The sequence below is a fragment of the Monodelphis domestica genome, chromosome 2 (assembly GCF_027887165.1).
Source record: "Monodelphis domestica isolate mMonDom1 chromosome 2, mMonDom1.pri, whole genome shotgun sequence".
Lineage (NCBI taxonomy): Eukaryota > Metazoa > Chordata > Mammalia > Didelphimorphia > Didelphidae > Monodelphis > Monodelphis domestica.
In genome coordinates, this window is record NC_077228.1 from 129,366,410 (window position 1) to 129,388,701 (window position 22,292).

The 22,292-nt window shown below is 35.8% G+C and overlaps 1 protein-coding gene across 2 annotated transcripts in view; it reads right to left on the minus strand.

Moving 5' to 3' along the window:
- Positions 1 to 22,292, minus strand: part of RAB3GAP2 (RAB3 GTPase activating non-catalytic protein subunit 2) — a 163,667-nt gene that overhangs the window by 78,135 nt on the left and 63,240 nt on the right. For both annotated transcript variants that reach the window (XM_001375614.5, XM_016430178.2), the window contains exons 14-19: positions 19,848 to 20,064; positions 15,960 to 16,103; positions 15,445 to 15,527; positions 15,119 to 15,183; positions 12,483 to 12,573; positions 8,652 to 8,779 (exon numbers count right to left, since the gene is read on the minus strand). In XM_001375614.5, coding sequence (XP_001375651.1) covers positions 8,652 to 8,779; positions 12,483 to 12,573; positions 15,119 to 15,183; positions 15,445 to 15,527; positions 15,960 to 16,103; positions 19,848 to 20,064 — 728 coding nt within the window. The remainder of the gene's footprint in view (positions 1 to 8,651; positions 8,780 to 12,482; positions 12,574 to 15,118; positions 15,184 to 15,444; positions 15,528 to 15,959; positions 16,104 to 19,847; positions 20,065 to 22,292) is intronic.

The window sequence follows — 22,292 nt, forward strand, 5'->3', positions numbered from 1 at the left end:
TAATTTTTAAAGAGGTCATAAGTGCTACACAAATCTTGGAACCAAATCTTTCACATGTAGAATTAACACAATCTACTAATAATAATAGAAATAGATTTGGAAAGAATCTTAAAGATTATTCTGTCTAATTCTTTGCTAAAGCATTCATTTTCTCTATAACATCTCCTACAAGTTATCAGTCAATCTCTGTGGGATCACTTCCAATGCAAAGCAGATCACTATTTCCAAAGGCAACTCATTCTATTTTGGGATATCTCTCTAATTGTTAAGAAGTTCTTATATTAAGGTAAAATCTGCTTCTGTGGTAACTTTTACCCATTGGACTTAACTGGAGTTATACAGAATAAATTTATTTTTTCTTCTGCATGACACTGCTTTCAACATTTGAATACAACCAACACGTCTGAGTCTTCTCTAGGTTGAATTGCACAATTCTTTAAAGCATTTTTGTTATTAAGTAGTTTTTAGTATTTTTGCTAACCAGATCTTTTTCTAAATTAGGGAAATATGTTTTTACAAGAAAGAGATCTCCACTAAATTTTTACTGTGATGTTGAATCATTATATGGAGAGGCCTAAACTGGCAGATTCTACCACACTGAAAATGCTTTAAGTATAGACTCAGTGAGATACCATGAATCTGCTGACCATGGACAAGCTTAGATAAATTTTGAAAAGATGATCATCAAGCTAGCCAAAGGATAATGAATTTCTTGGCCATACCAACTCTCAAATCATAGTTAGATTAGTCATAAAGGGGTAGCAACTAGCATGGAATGAAGGGACTAACCTTATTGAGAACTAGAATATGTAAAAACTAAGTTTGGGAGAACCTGTGTATGCATGTATTATTTTTATATTGAAATTATAAATGTAACTAAGAGACTATGAACACTAATTTGGAATATTTCAGATCCCTACAGTTTGCTATGGTTTAAACCATATGTGTATATATAAACACACACACACACATACAAATACAATTCTAGAGCAGAAAGAGACCTAAGAATTCTTCTCCTCCAACTCTCATTTTATAATTGAAGCCCAGGAACAAAAAAGAAGGTTATAGGTCAATAATAGCAAGGCAAAAGATAAGTGATTTAGTAGATGGTTGTTTCTATGAAAGTGACTCTTATGCAATGTCTCTTTTTCACTTTAAAAAAGATACTTTAACTTCCAGGTAAACATGGCTGCAATCTAGACGCCACACGCTTCCTCTCCCCGGCACCGAACGAAATAAACTATATCAAAGGAGCATAAAAATCACCTTTGGAGGAACAGAAGGACTCCCCAGTACCCCACAGAGTCGAAGGTATGTGGGGTTTGAACATTTCCACACTATAATAAGAAGGAGGGAAAGCTTGCACAGAAACATGAACTGAGCTGCCCTTCTCCCCCTCCCCAATTCCCCCACCAAACTAGAGTGAGCTACCGGAGAGCTCACTGGGACAGCGAGTGAGTGGGGAACGTCTCTGTCGGGGGGGTGGGGGGGAGGCACTCCAGGGTCCTTGGGATCTGGGGACTGCCAGGAAACAACATCTCAGGGCGGTTTCACGGGAGAATCCTGCGCTGAGCACAGAGGGCCCACGGAGCTGTACTCAGGGCACTTGCACTGAGCATCTGGGCTGAGCTAAACACCAGGGGCGGACCACCCACTGATTATCTGGGCGGAGCTGAACACCTGGGCAGTTGGGCACCACGCTCTAAGAAACCTCGGAGGCAGGGAAGAACTAGTCTGAGGCAACCTAAATTCACAGAAAACCCGCCCATATCACCCAGACCCCAGACCAAAAAGGAAAGGGGAATAAAACCACCAAAGGGATGGCTCACATGGCCCAAAATCAAGCCTCCAGGAAGAAAGGGAAAAAGGTGACTATTGAAAACTTTTATGGTGGGAGTACCCAAGGAAAAGAAGAGAATGAGGATGAAATCCAAACAAAATCAGAACATGCCTTCCAAAATGGAAACTATCAACAAGCTCTGGAAGATCTCAAACTGGAGCTTACCCAAAAGATGGAAACCTGGAAAGAAAAATGGGAGAAAGAGATCAGCAGTCTGACAGATAAGACTGCTCAATTGGAAAAAGAGCTCAAAGCATCCAATAGAAGCTCAGACAAAGCTGAAAAGCAAAACCAGTCCCTAACGACCAGAATTAAGCAACTCGAAGAAAGTGAGGTCATAAAACAGCAAGAATCAATAAAGCAAAGCCAAAAAATTAATGAATTAGAAGAAAACATAAAATATCTCACTGAAAAGGTCACAGACTTGGAAAACAGAGGAAGAAGAGATAACCTCCGAATTATCGGTCTCCCAGAAAAACCAGAGATAAACAATAACCATGATGTTATTCAACAGGAGATTATAGAAGAAAATTGCCCACACATTCTGGAGCAAGGAGGCAAAATAGAAATAGAAAGCGTTCATAGAACTCTATACTAAATCCCCAAAAGACAACCCCTAGGAATGTAATTGCCAAATTCAAGAGCTTCCAAGAATAGGAGAAAATCCTACAAGAAGCCAAGAAGAGGAGCTTCAGATATAGGGGGGCTCCCATAAGGATCACACATAACTTAGCGGCTAACACACTAAGAGACTGCAAAGCATGGAACACGATATTTAGAAAGGCAAGAGAGCTGGGTCTCCAACCAAGAATCAACTACCCAGGAAAACTGACTATATACTTCCAGGGGAAAGTATGGGCATTCAACAAAATAGAAGATTTCCAAGCATTTGCTAAGAAAAGACCAGAAATTAGTGGAAAATTTGATATCCAAGCACAGAAAGCAAGAGAAACATGAAAAGGTAAATATGAAAGAAAGGGAAAAGGAGATAAATCTTATCTTTTTCTTTAAGTCAAACTCTCTTCTATAAGGACTACATTTACATCAAATTATATATATTAATATGTGGGGAAAATGTTTTGTGTAACTCTCAAAAATTATATGCATCATAAGAGTAATTAGAAGAAACATGCATAGGGAAAGATTGGGGCATTAAGAAGATTTGGTGAAAGTGGGGGCACAGAAAGGAAAAGGGAGGGGGGAACCGTCGATAATACTAAGATTTACTTCAAGAAATAGGGGGGGACTTAATAGAATAATCTTTCTCATATAAAGATACACATGGGAAGGGGAGGGGAAGAACTCTCATATGAAAAGGAGAGGAAGAGAGCGTGAAGTAGAATTACTTAAACCTTACTCTTAGTGAAATCAAATCTGAGAGGAAAGAACATCTAGATCCAGTGGGATCCTGAATTCTATCTTATCCAACAGGGCAAGAAAGAAAGGAAAATTAAGGAGGGGGAGAGGAGAGGGAGTATAAAAAGGGAGGGAAGGTAAGGGCAGAGGGGAAGGAAGCATAAAAAGGGAGGGGCTAGAAAGGGAAGCATCTCAAGGGAGGGGACTAGGGGGACTGACCTAAAGTAAATCACTGGTTCAAAAGGATATAGCTAAAGAAGAAAGGTCAGAACTAGGGGAAGATATCAAAATGTCAGTGAATCCACAAATGACAATCATAACTTTGAACATGAATGGGATGAACTCACCCATAAAATGTAGACAAATAGCAGATTGGATTAGAACCCAAAACCCTACCATTTGTTGTCTTCAAGAAACACATATGAGGCGGGTTGACACTCACAAGGTTAGAATTAAAGGTTGGAGTAAGACCTTTTGGGCCTCAACTGATAGAAAGAAGGCAGGAGTTGCAATCATAATATCTGACAAAGCCAAAGCAAAAATAGACCTGATCAAAAGGGATAGGGAAAGTAAATATATTCTGTTAAAAGGGAGTATAGACAACGAGGAAATATCACTAATCAACATGTATGCACCAAATGGTATAACATCCAAATTTTTAATGGAGAAACTAGGAGAATTGAAGGAGGAAATAGACAGTAAAATCATATTAGTAGGAAACTTGAACCAACCACTATCAAATTTAGATAAATCAAACCAAAAAATAAACAAGAAAGAGGTAAAAGAGGTGAATGAAATCTTAGAAAAATTAGAGTTAATAGACATATGGAGAAAAATAAATAGGGACAAAAAGGAATACACCTTCTTTTCAGCAACACATGGCACATTCACAAAAATAGACCATACACTAGGTCACAGAAATATGGCACTCAAATGCAGAAAAGCAGAAATAATAAATGCAGCCTTTTCAGATCACAAGGCAATAAAAACATTGATCAGAAAGGGTACATGGAGAGCCAAATCAAAATTAATTGGAAATTAAATAATATGATACTCCAAAATCGGTTAGAGAAGAAATCATAGAAACAATTAATAATTTCTTTGAGGAAAATTACAACGGCGAGACATCCTTTCAAACCTTATGGGATGCAGCCAAAGCAGTACTTAGAGGAAAATTCATATCCCTGAGTGCATATATTAACAAATTAGGGAGGACAGAGATCAATGATTTGGAAATGCAAATCAAAAAACTTGAGAATGAACAAATTAAAACCCCCCCCCAGAAGAAAACCAAACTAGAGATCCTAAAAATTAAGGGAGAAATTAATAAAATTGAAAGTGATAGAACTATTGAGCTAATAAACAAGACTAGAAGCTGGTACTTTGAAAAAACAGACAAAATAGACAAAGCACTGGTCAATCTAATTAAAAAAAGGAAAGAAGAAAGGTAAATTAACAGCATCAAGGATGAAAAGGGGGACATCACCTCTGATGAAGAGGAAATTAAGGCAATCATTAAAAACTACTTTGCCCAACTATATGGCAATAAATATACCAACCTAGGTGATATGGATGAATATTTACAAAAATATTTACAAAAATTATTGCCTAGAATAACAGAAGAAGAAATAGATTTCTTAAATAATTCCATATCAGAAAAAGAAATCCAACAGGCCATCAAAGAACTTCCTAAGAAAAAATCCCCAGGGCCTGATGGATTCACCAGTGAATTCTATCAAACATTCAAAGAACAGCTAACTCCAGTACTATACAAACTATTTGACATAATAAGCAAAGAGAGAGTTCTACCAAATTCCTTTCATGACACAAACATGGTACTAATTCCAAAGCCAGGCAGGCCAAAAACAGAGAAAGAAAATTATAGACCAATCTCCCTAATGAATATAGATGCAAAAATCTTAAATAGGATACTAGCAAAAAGACTTCAGCAAGTGATCAGAAGAATCATTCACCATGATCAAGTAGGATTCACACCAGGGATGCAGGGCTGGTTCAATATTAGGAAAACCATCCACATAATTGACCACATCAACAAGCAAACCAATAAAAATCACATGATTATTTCAATAGATGCAGAAAAAACCTTTGATAAAATACAACACCCATTCCTATTAAAAACACTGGAAAGCATAGGAATAGAAGGGTCGTTCCTAAAAATAATAAACAGTATATATCTAAAACCATCAACTAATAATATCTGCAATGGGGATAAACTAAATCCATTCCCATTAAGTTCAGGAGTGAAACAAGGATGCCCATTATCACCTCTATTATTTGACATTGTATTAGAAACACTAGCAGTAGCAATTAGAGAAGAAAAAGAAATTGAAGGCATTAAAATAGGGAAGGAGGAGACCAAATTATCACTCTTTGCAGATGACATGATGGTCTACTTAAAGAATCCTAGAGATTCAACCAAAAAGCTAATCGAAATAATCAACAACTTTAGCAAAGTTACAGGATACAAAATAAACCTACATAAGTCATCAGCATTTCTATATAATTCCAACACAGCTCAGCAGCAAGAACTAGAAAGAGAAATCCCATTCAAAATTACCTTAGACAAAAAAAAATACTTGGGAATCTATCTCCCGAGACAAACACAGGAACTATATGAACACAACTACAAAACACTTTTCACACAACTAAAACAAGACTTGAACAATTAGAAAAACATTAACTGCTCATGGGTAGGACCAGCCTATATAATAAAAATGACCATTCTATCCAAACTCATCTATCTATTTAGTGCCATACCCATGGAACTTCAAAAAAAATTTTTTACTGATTTAGAAAAAACCATAACAAAGTTCATTTGGAAGAACAAAAGATCAAGAATATCCAGGGAAATAATGAAAAAAAAAATACAAAGGAAGGGGGCCTTGCAGTCCCAGATCTCAGACTATATTATAAAGCAGCGGTCACCAAAGCAATCTGGTACTGGCTAAGAGACAGAAAGAAGGATCAGTGGAATAGACTCGGGATAAGTGACCTCAGCAAGACAGTATATGACAAACCCAAAGATCCCAGCTTTGGGGACAAAAATCCACTATTTCATAAAAACTGCTGAGAACATTGGAGGACAGTGTGGAAAAGATTAGGTTTAGATCAACACCTAACACCCTACACCAAGATAAATTCAAAATGGGTGAATGACTTGAACATAAAGAAACTATAAGAAAATTAGGCGAACACAGAATAGTACACATGTCAGACCTTTGGGAAGGGAAAGACTTCAAAACCAAGCAAGACTTAGAAAGACTTATAAAATGCAAAATAAATAATCTGGAATACATCAAATTAAAAAGTTTTTGTACAAACAAAACCAATGTAACTAAAATCAGAAGGGAAGCAACAAATTGGGAAACAATCTTCATAAAAAACTCTGACAAAGGTTTAATTACTCAAATTTACAAAGAACTAAATCAATTGTACAAAAAATCAAGCCATTCTCCAATTGATAAATGGGCAAGGGACATGAACAGGCAGTTCTCAGCCAAAGAAATCAAAACTATTAATAAGCACATGAAAAAGTGCTCTACATCTCTTATAATCAGAGAGATGCAAATCAAAACAACTCTGAGGTATCACCTCACACCTAGCAGATTGGCTAACATGACAGCTATGGAAAGTAATGAATGCTGGAGGGCATGTGGCAAAGTAGGGACTCTAATTCATTGCTGGTGGAGTTGTGAATTGATCCAACCATTCTGGAGGGAAATTTGGAACTATGCCCAAATGGTAATAAAAGACTGTCTGCCCTTTGATCCAGCCATAGCACTGCTGGGTTTGTACCCCAAAGGGATAATAAGGAAAAAGACTTGTACAAGAATATTCATAGCTGCACTCTTTGTGGTGGCCAAAAATTGGAAAACGAGGGGATGCCCTTCAATTGGGGAATGGCTGAACAAATTGTGGTATATGTTGGTGATGGAATACTATTGTGCGAAAAGGAATAATAAAGTAGAGGAATTGCATGGAGACTGGAACAACCTCTAAGAAGTGATGCAGAGCAAAAGGAGCAGAACCAGGAAATCATTATACACAGAGACTGATACACTGTGGTACAATCGAAGGTAATGGACTTCTCCATTAGTGTCAATACAATGTCCCTGAACAATCTGTAGGGATCTAAAAAATACTATCAACAAGCAGACGATAAACTGTGGGAGTAAAAACAACAAGGAAAAACAACTGCCTACTGGGTGACTACAGGGGTGGAGGTGATAGGACTGAGGAGAGACTCTAAATGAACACTCTAATGCAAATACCAACAACATGGAAATGGGTTAGAAACAGGAACACATGTGATAACCAGTGGAATTGTGCGTCGGCTATGGGAGAGGGAAAGGTGGTGGGGGGGGAGGGAAAGTTGGTGGGATGGGGGGAGGAAAAGAAAATGATCTTTGTTTCCAGTGAATAATGTTTGGAAATGACCAAATAAAATAATGTTTAAAAAAAAACAAAAAAAAAATCTTTCAGACTTAGTGTTTCCAAGTCTGGGCATTAAAATTTAAAATATGATCTAAAAAAAAAAAAAGATACTTTAAAACCAGGGTTGATTTTTATAACATGGAGGTATATTATTTTAATGTCAAAAAATAAAAGGATTAATGCCTTTGCAAACCTTAATAAATTCATTTTCATGTTATCTCTTTATAAAGGTAGATAAAATGTACAAAATTGTCACAAAAGAATCTGGACCAGATAAGTTGAGGGATACTACTCAATTTCATTTTAAGGGACACTCAATTTATTTTTAAGTCGATGGAAAAGAAAAGTATAAGACGATTAAAATTAGCTCAAGGCTTGGTCCAAAGTAAATGCTTTTTGATTGATTGATGACAAAGTCAAGTGAAAATATCAGATTACAGCAAAGATTATAAGGTATTGTCCATTGAGTATGCATTAAAGGAAACTAAGAGGTAGATTTCATAATTATTTTAAAATATTCATTTAAATTGATCTATTTTACCAAGCTGAATTCAAAACAATACCCAACAGAACAAATAGAATAAATTTTCATTTTAAAAAATGCTGAGAAAACTAGCCTCTTGATCTCTTCAAAGTCAAGTTTTTCCTATATTTTTCAGGAATACTCAATGTAGGTGATGTTAACCTATTTTACTGAAGAAATCTCCTCAAGGAAGCTAGATTTTAAGCAGTAACCTTAGAGGTAAGATAAAAGGTTCTTTGAGGAACAAAAGTGGATTAATAATAAAATTTATTGGACAAAATAAAAACAATGTCTAACATAAGAGCATTATAACCAAAGCAGTTATATAAGAATTCAATAAAAATCAGTTTATGTTTTTCTTTTAAACACAAAATCAAGTATTTTCTACTCTTCCCACTTGTAAAACATAGGTATCTCTATCGTCTTGGCATCAATATGTTAAATCTTCCTACATAGTTACTTTTTGGAATTACTCACATTATTGGAGAATGAAGTGTCTGAATATAACTCAAGTGAATTCAATTTATTGACTGACTCATAAAGATGGAGTAGTTTAAGCTTGTTGTCACAAAACTGGAGCAGTCCTTCATCAACACACTCAAGCTCTAAAGCATTGGAGGGAAAATAATATTAAATATATTTACTAGACATTAAAATCTTTATGCTAATTAAATCCTTTAATATTACATTCCATGATTGTTTGATGTCCTATAATTTATAATTTTCCTTAAGTAACAACCTGATCAGATGAGTTCCCAACTCAGTCAATTCCATTGATTTATTGCCTTTAGAACAAAATGTAAATTCCTTTACCTTTTTAATACCTTTTATAACCAGAACCCACTCTGTTTTTCAGGCTTATCAGACAACATTCTACCTTCTACACTTAGTCCTACAACTAAACTGACCTACTTTCTGTTCTTCACACATGACACCTGCTTTCATGTCTTTTTACTTGCAATCTCCCATGTCTAGAATGTACTCTGTCTTTACTAAACTTGCTTCATAAGGGTTTCTCTCTTCCTTTAAACCTTAGCTTAAAGACTATCATCTACATGAAACTTATCACAGACCCTCTGCAATTGTCGTCTCCCTAAAATTACTTTGTATTTAATAAATTTGCATGTATTCACTCTATGTTATGCTATATATGTATGTATGTATGCACTTGTCATTTCCCCTACTTTAATGTAAGCACCTTGGAATCGGGAATTATTTCATTCCTTGTTCTTATATCCCAATAGTAGGTGTGTAATAAAGATTTTCTGACTCATTATCTATGTTTTATCTCTGATAGAATAAGAAAAAAGACTTCCTTAGTTCAAGTGTCCTCTGAGGGGAACGTGGGTGTGTGTGTGGGGGTAAGTAATAATGGATTTCCCCCCCAACACACAAAAAACAGAAATACAAACTTGGAGCCAGAGGAAACAAGGCGAAGATGGCAGTTTTATTCTTTTGATCAAAAGGGGACCCCACCTCGAGCTAGGGAGCTCAAGAAAATGCCCAAGTAGGAGATCTAGAATCACCAATTCATAGAAGTCATAATTACAAACTGTTTCCCTCTTATCTAACCTCCCATCTGTTACTGTTAGAATCTGGTAACAGCTAATTTGAAAGTTTAAATAACAGTCTGTTAGGTCACAGGTGTTAAAATGTATACAAACCTAGAACAATTTTTGAAACTCTTAGTATCAAAGAAGATAAGGGAGCAGAGGGAATACTTCAGCTATAAATTCTCCTGGGAAATGATCCCTCTTTGCTACATCTTGCTGGGGGTTGGAAACCTGGTGCTAAATGACTCACGGCTTTTGGTATTCAACAGTCTTTAGAATTTAAACTAGGGTTTTGTAAAAAGGCTTCTTCTGAGGAAGGGGAAAGTTCCAATGCTGAGGGTTTTAAGGAAGATATCCTAACTTCTAACTACTAGCCAGGTTCCTAAAATTATATTATAGGCTTAAAGGAAAAACTTAAAAGAAATGTCTTAAAACATTTCTTATAAGAAAGACACAGGTTATTCTATCCCATTCAGCTAAAAGGTCAAAAAGGCTTTGGTGTTAGATATGGGGGTAGGACAATTACTATTCTGAGAGAGATGCTAACTCTTCCTGTGGTCCTGAAAATATCAGGGTTATAAGCCAAATATTATCCTGAGAATTATCAACTTAATTTTATCCTACACACCACTTAAACAACTTCAAAAGGAATTCTATTAGGACACATAGAAAAAAGTAAAAAAATCATTAGTTTGTTTAATAATAGGTTTTTAAATGTTTTGTTGGGTGATTTAAGTTTTACAAAAGATTTGAAAATAATATATATTTTTAAAAATCACATGACTCAGGGGGCAGCTGGGTAGCTCAGTAGATTTGAGAGCCAGGCCTAGAGATAGGAGGTCCTAGGTTTAAATCTAGCCTCAGACACTTCTCAGTTGTGTGACCCTGGGCAAGTCACTTAACCCCCATTGCCTAGTCCTTACCACTTTTTTGCCTTGAAACCAATACACAGTATTGATTCCAAAATGGAAGGTAAGGGTTTAAAAAAAAAAATCACATGACTGGTCCCAAACAAGTATACAATCTTCCATTCCTTCTGTCCCTAGTCCTTGATGTACTCACTGAGAGATACTAAATTTCTCCCACTTCCTTCTATTATTTTGGTAGTCAGTCAAAGGGCACCTAGGTGGCACAACCGATAGAATACAGGGGCCTAAAGTCAGGAAAACTCATTTTCCTGAGTTCATATCTAACCTAACTACTTTTGATCTATGTAACCCTAGACAAGTCACTTAATCCTGAATGTTTCAGTTTCCTGGTCTATAAAATAATCCAGAGAAGGAAATGGCAAACCATGATTTATCTCTGCCAATGTGTGGAGTGGAATTAGGGGGAACTTGCTTCTGAGAGAGAGTAGGTCTTATGCTTTCTCTCTCCCTCTCTTAGGGTATCTTCTTTTAATATGTCCCTCCTCACCACAGCTGTAACATATTAAAGGGGCTCACTCTTTCTTTGGGGACTTCCTTGTGCTGTCATCTCTTTTGAGAGAGCCTCCCTTTTCTAACCTGCCTTTATTTTTTGACTTCCTCCTTTACTGCATGTCTCAATCTGACATTCATTCTGTGTCACCTCTCTGATGACTAGAATAAGGGTTTTGGCTCTGTGCCCATCTTCTTCTTCTCTCCTAACATATAATATCTGAGCTTGCTAAAGTAATTTGTCAAGAGGTTTCATCATATACATTCTTCTATATTGCTGAGCTTTTTACATATGTCTGGCCCTAAGTTGGTAACAAAATAGTTCTTTAAGAGACTGTTCACCAGGTTCAGTCTGGTCAATGCCAGAATATTCGCTAAATGCCTCTCTTAATTTATGTATAAACTCAGTGGGAGTCTCATCCTTTTTCTGTTTGGTCTCAAAAATCTTATACATATTCTGACTTTGAAGTTTGTATCCTTATCCGTATCCCTTGGATAATCATCTATCTAAGATCTCTCACATTCATTCAATGGGCAGTCTCATTGTTAATCCAACTGGGAGCTCTTATTGGATATTTGGTCTTGCCATTGGGATCTCCTTCCTTCTTTAATAACCTTCTATAATTCATCTTCTTTGCATAAGCCACATTTATATTTTAGAGGAACTACCCTTCTAACAAAATTCTTTCTCTTATTTGATGAAATAAAACTAAATGGAAGCTGGTATAGCTTACTACAAATGACTAATCTCCTCCTAGGGCTAATAGCATTCAGCTTTCATAAACATGGTCCTAGGAGATTATATATTATTGTGTGTTATACTTATTGATAAATATAGTTTATATTTCAATTAGAAAGTAAACTCTATGGAGAAAAGACACAAATTTACTTGTACATACAAGTTTATATGCCTTATCTATACTTCCTAGGTCCCTCTGAATGCTTAGAATAATATTTTGCATAAAGTGGGCACTTAAATGGTTATTATTAAATGTGAATTTATTTCAATATTTCTACTAAATTATAGGAACAGGCATCAAATTATAATCTTTCCAATTATGTTAATTAGAATATAATTTACAAAAATGCTTAGAAAGCTAAGATGATGATAAAGTATATATAAAAAAATGGTATAATAGATCATTTTAAATATTTGACAGAAGTTTTATAATAATTTTCTCACTAAAATAACACTTTATGTCATAAATATTAAGGCAAGCATTTAAATCTTTTTCAAATAAATGTATACGACTGTATATTAAAAGCTAAAGCTCTTTAGAATCTGGGCTGTAACTATGACATTATCATAACATTTAACTAGCAAACCATTACTTTACCTTGATTTGTTAAAGTGTCCAACAAGGTCTGAGTGATATTTCTAAGGCAGGAAAATGGTAAACGTTCACTTGCTAAAATGCTTTCCAAAGCCTAGGTAAAGAAAGAAATGTAGGAACTGAATAACAAAACAGGAAACCAGAAAATCCATTATTTTCATTACATTATATTTGGGAGAATACTTTTAGAATATTGAAATTTTAAGGAAAAATTAATTGATATAAAATGTTTCATATTTACACCAGTAATTTAATAAATAAAACATATGAAATCATTTATTAAATTACTGGTACTTATATAAAACATTTTGTGTAAGTAAATATTGCATCATACTATATTAAAATATAAGCACAAATCTAAAGGTTAGACAATTAAAGAAAGTTTGAGGTAAGAACAAAGAAAACCAATGAGAAGAGCTAAATATGTAAGAAAGATAAAGAGGAAAATATTTAACTAAAAGTTGGAGTTTCAGTAAATCCTATGCTGCTAATCGAACAAAGGGAAAGAAGAAACAATAGTTATTATCATGAAAGTAAATACTGACACAAATTTACAGTTAAATTTTGATTGCTATACTCCTACATGACTGATAATCAAGTCAACAAGCATTTATTAAGCACTTACTATTTGCAAGGAACTCTGCTAAGACTTGGGGATACAAAGAAAAGCAAAAACCCAATCCCTGCCTTCAAGAAGTTTATACTCTAAAAGTAGAGCTATACAAACAACTAGGTGGATACAAGATATATTCAGAGTAAATAAAAGGTACTCTTTTGAGGGGAACACAGCAGTTAAAGGTATTAGGAAAATCCTCTTACAGAGGTGGGATAAGAGCTGAATCTTGAAGGAGTCAGGTAGAGCTATTGCTAAGGAATGGAGGAGGGAGATGGAATATCTTGTTCATGGAACTGCAAGTAGGCCACTTACTGCTAGAATGGAGATTACAAGGAAGAGAAGAAGGTATAAGAGGCCTAAAAAGGTAGAAAGCAGATTATGAAGAGCTTAATTAGCATAAAAATTTTTCTATTTGATCCTCACTATAATAGTGAGCTAATCAACTCAGTAAATAGGAGGGTAACATTGTTATGCTGAAGAAAAATAATTTTTGTAGATTAATGGAGAATGGACCAAAATGGGAAGAGCCTTTAATCATGGAGACTATTTAGAAGTGGTTAGATTTACAGGCCACAGTAATTAAGAACATCAGGAAGGGAAAAAATAAACATTAATTAAGCACCTACTATGTGCCAACCACTATTCTGGGTAGTTTACTAATATCTCATTTTAGCCTCACACAGCTGTGCGAGGTAGGTTATATTAATATCTTCATTTTGCAGCTGAGGAAACTGTATAACTGAAAATCTGTTGCCCTAAAAAAAGATAGTCTATATTTCACCCAGAAGTTATCTTTTCTCTTTTATTTGGATTTTTTGATATTTTTGATTTTCTCTTGCCAATTGATTCATACACCTCATAACTCAGCCTTGCATCCCTAAGTGATCCCTGTTTTTCAATCACCCTCTAGGGGGGTAATGTATTATTATTCTAAAATGCAAAGTTTTTTTTTTGAGCGTAATTTTAGGTTAAGAAACATGATACCTCTTCGAATCCAGAAAGTAAACTGTTTGGAGAAGGAACCATGAAGATGCCTGCACAGACCACACACTGCACCAGAAGATCCAGAGTAAACTTTGCGATGTGGTGATTTGAACTGTGTGGAATTGAATGCGTTTGTTTTGTATGTATACTCTTATGCCGAAGGGGACTGCCCCCTAACTGGCTTTTTGTCAATGTGCCTAGCAATCATGGGTTTGTTCTTTTCCCTTTCATCCCCAAATTACTGTAATTTAAAAGCTGATTATGTTAAATGATCAGTTGGGGAGACTAGTCTCCCAATGATTATCGGGGGGAAATGTACAATTGAAAATATGTTACCCTAAAAAAAAGAACTACATTTCCCAGGAGCCCACTGACTTCCTGTCATTATGTACTTCCTGTAGACCGGGGATTAATATTGAGTGGGAGGTCCTGCTGCCTCTCTTTGGCTCCCTGTTAGTATTGTGACGGTGGTGAGTAGGGATTTTGAAATGGGCTAATCAGCCACGGGCACATGGTCTTTATTTTGTATCTTCTTTATTCCTTGATTTCTAATGATCATTAATATATCCCTTAAAATAAAATATTTTTATTATTGAGATCTAATTTTAAATTTTACAAACCAAGGCAGAGGATAAGTGACTTGATCAGAGTCACATGGCTAGTATCTAAAGTCATATTTGAACTTGTCTGCCAGATTTCAGATCTGCTCCTCTATCTACAGCACCACATAGTTGCCTGAGCAAAACTAATTTCTCCTTTGTTTAAAATTTCCACTATTAGCATTATTAAAGAGACTAAGTGCAAAAGATTGTTCTCTCTCCCATTAGCACATAATCGTAAGTATATCTGTCAGATTAGCCAATAAAACTGAAAAAAATGAGAAACAATGAAGATTTCAGGGAGAAGCCTGAAGTAACAAGCTTGATGAAACTGAACCACATCATTTAGATACATGAGGAAGTGGGTAAAAGAACAAAGGGGCATAGAGATAGGAATATACAGAGTTTCAGGGTACAGAAAATTATTATCATGGACTTACCTGTTTTTTGGTTGCAGGATACTTAATATCAAGAATTAATTCTTTTACTTCAGTTTCAACTAAATCTGAAAAGTTAAATTTTAAATTGTGATAATTTTATAAAAGTTCATAATACAGATCTATTTTATGAGTTTCTAGATATATTCTGTTCTTTTAATTTTATATAAACTCCTAATGTACAAATATAGGCAAATTCAATTTTACAAATAAAATCCAAGATGTATGTATAAATTTTCAAGGATTTGGAGTGTATTTATTAGGCTCTATTACTGATTTTAAATGACCAAAACTATTCAAATAAATGATTTTTAATTAAGGATACTCACCAAAATTTGGAGTTTTCATTTTCAATAAAGTTGCCAGTTTCTTCACTAAGTGAAGGTCTTTGGCTCGTTCACTCTTCTTATCACTTAAAACAGTAAATAAAACACATATTAAAGTAGAGAAAAATGATGTATCCTATATATATATATATATTTTTTTTTTAAATGCTTACCTTCCATCTTGGAGTCAATACTATGTATTGGCTCCAAGGCAGAAGAGTGGTAAGGGCTAGGCAATAGGGATTAAGTGACTTGCCCAGGGTCACACAGCTGGGAAGTGTTTGGGGCCAGATTTGAACCTAGGACCTCCCATCTCTAGGCCTGACTCTTAATTCACTGAGCCACCCAGCTGCCCCCCTATATACTTTTAAAAGGCGAGTTTCTCTTTTTCTTTTCTTTTTTAACTTTTTGTATGTTATTATTAAAGATATCAGTTAAATCTGAAAAAGAAATAGCTCTTTGCCAGCTAAAAGAGTATACCGAGGCATATTCAACAGAAGAGAGATAATAAACCTTACCTTAATGCTAAATGGAAAGGAACATTAACTGTTTTTATGCTTCCAGAAACTGGATCAACAAGACAGATCTGGTAAGTTTGTGGCTGCCAACTCTGACTGGTAACATTATTTAAGCCCATTATTTTATAACCAGGATACAGTAACCTACAGAAACCACACAAATATATTAAAAATACACTGGATATGTGCATCGGCTAGGGAAGGGGTGGCAGGGGGAGGGGGGAGGAAAAGAAAATGATCTGTTTCCAATGAATAATGTATGAAAATGACCAAATAAAATAATGTTTAAAAAAAATACACTGGATACAGGAAAAACTGCCAAATAGTACTTTTGTTAGAATTAAGGATATCCGGGTCAATATTCATTTAGAGATATCAATAAGCTCTAGTTATTGATTAATAGCAACAAAAATGAGCAGTTAGGATTCAGCTTTTAAAAAAGCATAATTCAATCAGTTAAATATACAATCAACTTTTCCCTGGTGAAAAAGGCAATTTCCTTGAATGTCTTTCAGGGTAACAGGGAGATAGCATGGTACTAGGAACGGTCTAAAACAAAGTGCTTTTTTAAGATCTTAATTCTGGCAAATAACACCTATGTGATACTGGCTCATTTGCCTGGGTTTCATGTTTCTCCACCTTAAAATGAAGGAGTGAGTCAATAAACATTTACATGTGGCAAACACTGTGCTAAGGGGACACAAAGAAGAGAATGAGAAAGCTCGTTGTTGTAGGGAGCTTACTATCAAATTGGGGAAGACAACACACAAAAGAAAGTTAAAAACTGGAGGGAAAGAAGATACCCAGCATGAAGGCAGCATGGTGGAGTCCAGGCCATGCAGTGTAGCTTGTGGGAAATTACTGTAGTTGGCTGATCTGCAAGAGCACTCTTTGGGAGAAGTTGGAACTAGAAGATGATTTCTTCCAAAGGATAAAATCCTATTAATCTTTGAGATTACAAAGTTTAGGGGCTTGGGGCAGGGCAAGGGGAAAATGATGCTATGAAGTTTTAAAGGCCTTCTGGCTCAAAGAGTCAATATCATGATAAAGCAGCCAAGAAAGTTAAAGTCATTAGAGATAATCAGAGAATGACATAGCATCCAAGAATAAGAGATGACAGTCTTGTGGTATTCCACCCTGGTCAAATCACATCTGGAATATTCTGTTCAGTTCTGGGTAGTACACTTTAGGAAAAATAGCTAAAATAATAATGTTCACAAGAGGGCATGAATGTTAAAGGCCCATGAGTTCATGCTATATGAAAACAGGTTTGAGAAAATGGAGGGTTTTTATCCTAGAGAAGATGAGAAAGCTTTGGTAGGAAGAGAAGAGGGGAGAAACATAAGAATGTAAAGATCCATCATAGAGAAGAAGGATTAGACTTGATCTGCCTTACTCTAGATGATAGACATAGAAATGGGTAGAAGTTGCAAAGGAGTAAATTTAGGCTTGATGTAAGGAAATTTTTCTTATTAAATTATCTTATATTATATATTATATATATATAATATATATATATGTATATATATATTATATTATATTCTTATTATATTATCCAAAAATTGAGTGAGTTGCCTTGGAAGGTAATGGTGTCTTGGCCACTTGACATCTTCAATCAGTAGTTAGATTAACAACTTATTAGGTATGAAGTAAAACATTTTCTGCTATGGCTTCTAAGATCAGTCAGTTCATAAGAATTTATTGAAGTGATTGCTATGTGCCTGGAACCATGCTAAGTGATGGGGAAATAAAAAAAGAGGGAATGAATAGCCTTGGCCCTCAAGAATCTCATATACAAATAGGGAAAACTAGAAAATAGACATATACACATATGGCTAGAAAGACAGAGCAAGCATTTATGAAAGTCTGAGTATATGCTAAGCATTGGGTATGCAAACACAAGCAAGAAAGTTATTACCTTCAAGGAGTATACCTTCTAATGCAGAAAACACATAAAAGGTACAAGAAAGGTGAGGGGACAATTAAGCAACACATCATAGAATTGGTCAATAAAAGGCCTGGAAACCTGGGTTCCCTGAAATGTAGGTAAGAGTTCACCTATCTGACTCAGGGGATCTAGAAGTAGAATCCAAGGATCTGTGGGGAGGGAGATAATGATAAAGGCAAGAGAGGAGATAATCATAAAGGCAAGAGAATAGCAAGCAGGGCATGGAGATGGCCAGGAAGTGACTAGAGACCTGAGCCCTGGCAAGATAAGGTAAAAGTTCCCTTACTAGATAGAGCTGGGAGATACATGAATAGAATCCAAGGTTCTAATGGGAAGGAGATAAGAAGACAGGTCAAAAGCAGAATGTATAGTGTGAAGACAGCTAGGAAGTTAAAAATAGTAAAAGGAAGGTAACCTTAGAGGGGAAGGCTCTAGCAATTTAGGGAAACCAGAGAAGATCTCCTGCTGAAGACAGCATTTGAGCTGAATCTTAAAGGAAGCCCAGGATTCTAAGGAGCAGAGGTGATGTGGAAAATCATTTGGGGTCTGAGACACAGCAAGTACAAAGGCATGGAGAGAGATGGAACATCATGTTTGAAGAACAGCAGCTAAATTATATGGCTAGATTACATTCTGCATGCAGGGGTGGTGAGCATAAGACTTGAAAAGCAGAAAGGGGTCAGATTGTGAAGAGCTTTAAAAGACACAAAAAGGACTGTATATCTGATGCTGGCACTACAAGGGAACTCTTGGAGAGGGAGATGGCATGGTCAGACCTATAATGAAAGAAAATCTGAGGTTGACTTCCAGATATGAAATTCAATGACTGAAACATTCCTTCATTCCTCTCCAAGCTGAACTCCTGATTCTTCTGTCTTTCTCTTCCACACTACAGAAACCTCTTCACCCTAGAAGTATATTGACTCCATCCTTGGACTTCAACTATAAAACCTTTCCACCCTGGAGTTTCTTCCTCTGCTTGGCTGGTTTTCCCCAGAAGCTCTATACTGAGAATTATGCCTCAGCCATCTGCAACTCCACTATGTACTAGGCTACCTCCTGACTCTCCATCTTCCTATCAAACTACACTGTGGTTCCTTCACCTCCATTACATACACACTTTTCAGTTTCTGTCATGCATTGTCTTCCATCATTGAATGTAACCTCCCTGAGGGACAGGACTATCTTTCTTTCTCCTTATATTTGTATTCACAGTACCAAGCACAGTGCCAGTCTAACACATAGTCAGAACTGGTTGTCTGATGATGCCTAACAATAGATACTTCATTCCTTTGAGAATCTTATAGTTTTAGATAATGAAACTGAATGACAGAAGAAAGAGATGAAAGGAAAGCAAATGAGCTGGACCTGTGATTTCATTAGCATAGGGAACTTTAAGATAAGGAAAAGGCCTCTACAAATGCATCTGGCAAGTTCTTTGCAACTTATAATTTTTATTGGTGGTATCCCCCTATGCAAGTCACCAAAGCGCTCACTACTTCAGATAATTTCATAAATGAAAGTAAATTTGAATCTGTCTTATGTAAAGTCATGTTTATCTTCTTGGCTATTCTATAATTAAAATTAAAAAGATTACTGAACCCCCACAAAGTAAAAAAAGAATATGACAGGGATTTGTATTTGTATTGAAGTTATTCCAGCAAGGCACAATGAAAGCATTGATCACTGGCTGGCATAGAATAAACTATCATTCATATAAGGGAAAAAAGTAAGAAATGGCAGCAGTAACTTCTGGCACATGGTACTCTCCTTGTGCCTTAGGCTTAAATGCCAGTAAAGACAACTGATCAATTTCCAAAGATTTACTGGGGTTCCTGTATTAAAGTAATATCATCCTTTATCTCAAGGAACTGCTAAGGAGATTACTTCTTTAAATTCTTTCCTCTCCTTCCAATCAAACAATAAGGAGTGTTACTCACCTACAATGTTTCCCCACATTAAAAGCTCCCACTCTGGGGCCTTGCTGAGTGCTCCACACTTCTAGAATCCCTCTCCTTGGAGCATAGATCACAAGAAATTGAGCCACTCTGCTTGGACCCTGTGCATTTCCAAATGGAGACAAATCTATCTTTTCTGATTCTCTTTCATGAAGGTCTTCTATAATTTGGATCCATCCAATTTGGGCATCCCGGTAGCCTTAGAGAAAGGAAGAGATGAAATAATTTTATTTAACTGCACTAGTTTCCACAGATTTAGTTTTGATAGTCCCTCTACTAGATTCATAAAACAGTTATTTATTAAATATTTGATGATTTATATAAAAAAGACAAGGATATTGAAGATTCCTTTTTTTTTTTAAACCCTTACCTTCCATCTTGGAGTCAATACTGTGTATTGGCTCCAAGGTAGAAGAGTGGTAAGGGCTAGGCAATGGGGGTCAAGTGACTTGCCCAGGGTCACACAGCTAGGAAGTGTCTTAAGCCAGATTTGAACCTAGGACCTACCGTCTCTAGGCCTGGTTCTCAATCCACTGAGCTACCCAGCTGCCCCCTGATATTGAAGATTCCTACAGTGGGTAGAAGTGTGAATGATCCTTCTAACTCCAAGATTCTAGGATTCTGTGAATATTTATTAGAGTATAACTCTTTTTTCCATATAGTAAGGCCTTACTCAAAAGTGACATCCTCCTTTAACGTTGCCTATGAAACAAAATCAGAAGTTATCTTTCTTCTATTGAAATATAAGTCAGAAAAGCTAATAGTGTGGAAGGCCACACTAAGGGAAGCTACGTATCTGGGACAAGCCTGTTGTACTTTACCCCAGTGAGACAACATCTAGAGTTTGGTGTTTAGTTTTGGGAGCCACTTTTTAAACGTTACATCAATGAGTTTTTAGAATGGGTTGACCAGGCTGTTGACCTCAAGTTCATGCTACATTAACAATCAGCTGAAGGATATGGAGCTTTTAGCCTTTTAAACCTCTCGACATCTGTGTTTATACATCATATTTTCTAACTCAGTTCTGATCTTTTCTTCAGGAATGCCTTGAAGTCCCCTATTTCATTAAAGATTCATGTTTTCCCTTCTATAAGCTAACAGTTTTGCTAGGAAGGTGATGTTCAGTTGAAAGACCCCCCCCCCCCCAAAAAAAAGTGATGTTTACTTGAAATATATTCTAAGTCATCTTTTTTTTTTTTTACAGGTAGATATTAAATCATGTATGATCCTGATTCTAACTTCTTGGTATTTGATATTTTTCTTTCTAGTTGCTTGTGGTATTTTGTCCTTGACCTGGGAATTCTGGATTTTGGCTATAATATTTCTGGGAATTTTCAATTTGGTATTTCTTTCAATTTCTACTTTGCCCTCTGTTTCTAAGATATCAAAAGTTTTCTTTTGTGATTACTTGCAATAAAATGACTAGGTTTTAAAAAAAATTAATGGCTTTTAGGAAGTCCAATGATTCTTAAATGATTTCTTCTAGTGCTGTTCCAAGTTAATTGTTTTTTCTAATAAAGACAGTTCTCTCTCTCTCTCTCTCTCTCTCTCTCTCTCTCTCTCTCTCTCTCTCTCTCTTCCTGTCTTTGTTTTATTATTTCTTGATCTCATGGAGTCAGCTTCCACACAGCCAATTCTAATTTTCTATAGGAGTTTTTTTAAGTAAGGTTTTATAATCTCTTTTTCCAAGCTGTTAATTTTCTTTTCATATCTTTCTTCCCTAGCTCTTTTGCTCCCCCCACCCCCATTCTTTCCTCTACCAATTTTAATTGGTTTTTACAATAAGATTTTGGCTTATTTAATGCCTGCTTTAACTCTTCTAGGAATTCTTTTTGAACTTGTGTATTATTTGCATTTTCCTTTGAGGTTTTTGCTTGTAGGTGTTTTCAAGGCATTTTGTTCTGTGTTTGTGTCTTGAGTTTTCCTGTCATCATAATTACTTTATATTGTCAGGTTCTTTTTTAATTTGCTCATTCTTCCAGTCTCCTTGATATTGGAATTTATGTTAATATTGGGCTCTCTACACTGTTTGGCCTGAATTTCTGTCTTTTTACATCCACCTGCTACTTTCATAGCACCACATCAGGCTTTGCAAATTTTCAGTGCTTTCAAAGTAGTGTGATCCAGGGTGAGGTCAATTCACTGCTTTGGTCTGAATTCTGCAAGCTCCTGGCCCAAATGTAAGTCAGTCAGCTTGTTTCTGGTTGAGAGTTTCAGCACACTGCTGCTTTTTTTCAGATATTATTAATCTACTATAAGGCCTTGAAAATTCAGAATATCTGAATTGTTGGCTTTATTTTATTTTGGTCTAAAATGTTTCTCTCTTTTAAGCTTCTATTAATTTATATTGCTTTTATGGCATTCTTAGGCAGCTGAGTGGCATAGTGGATAGAATATGGGGCCCGGAATCAGGAAGACTCATCTTCT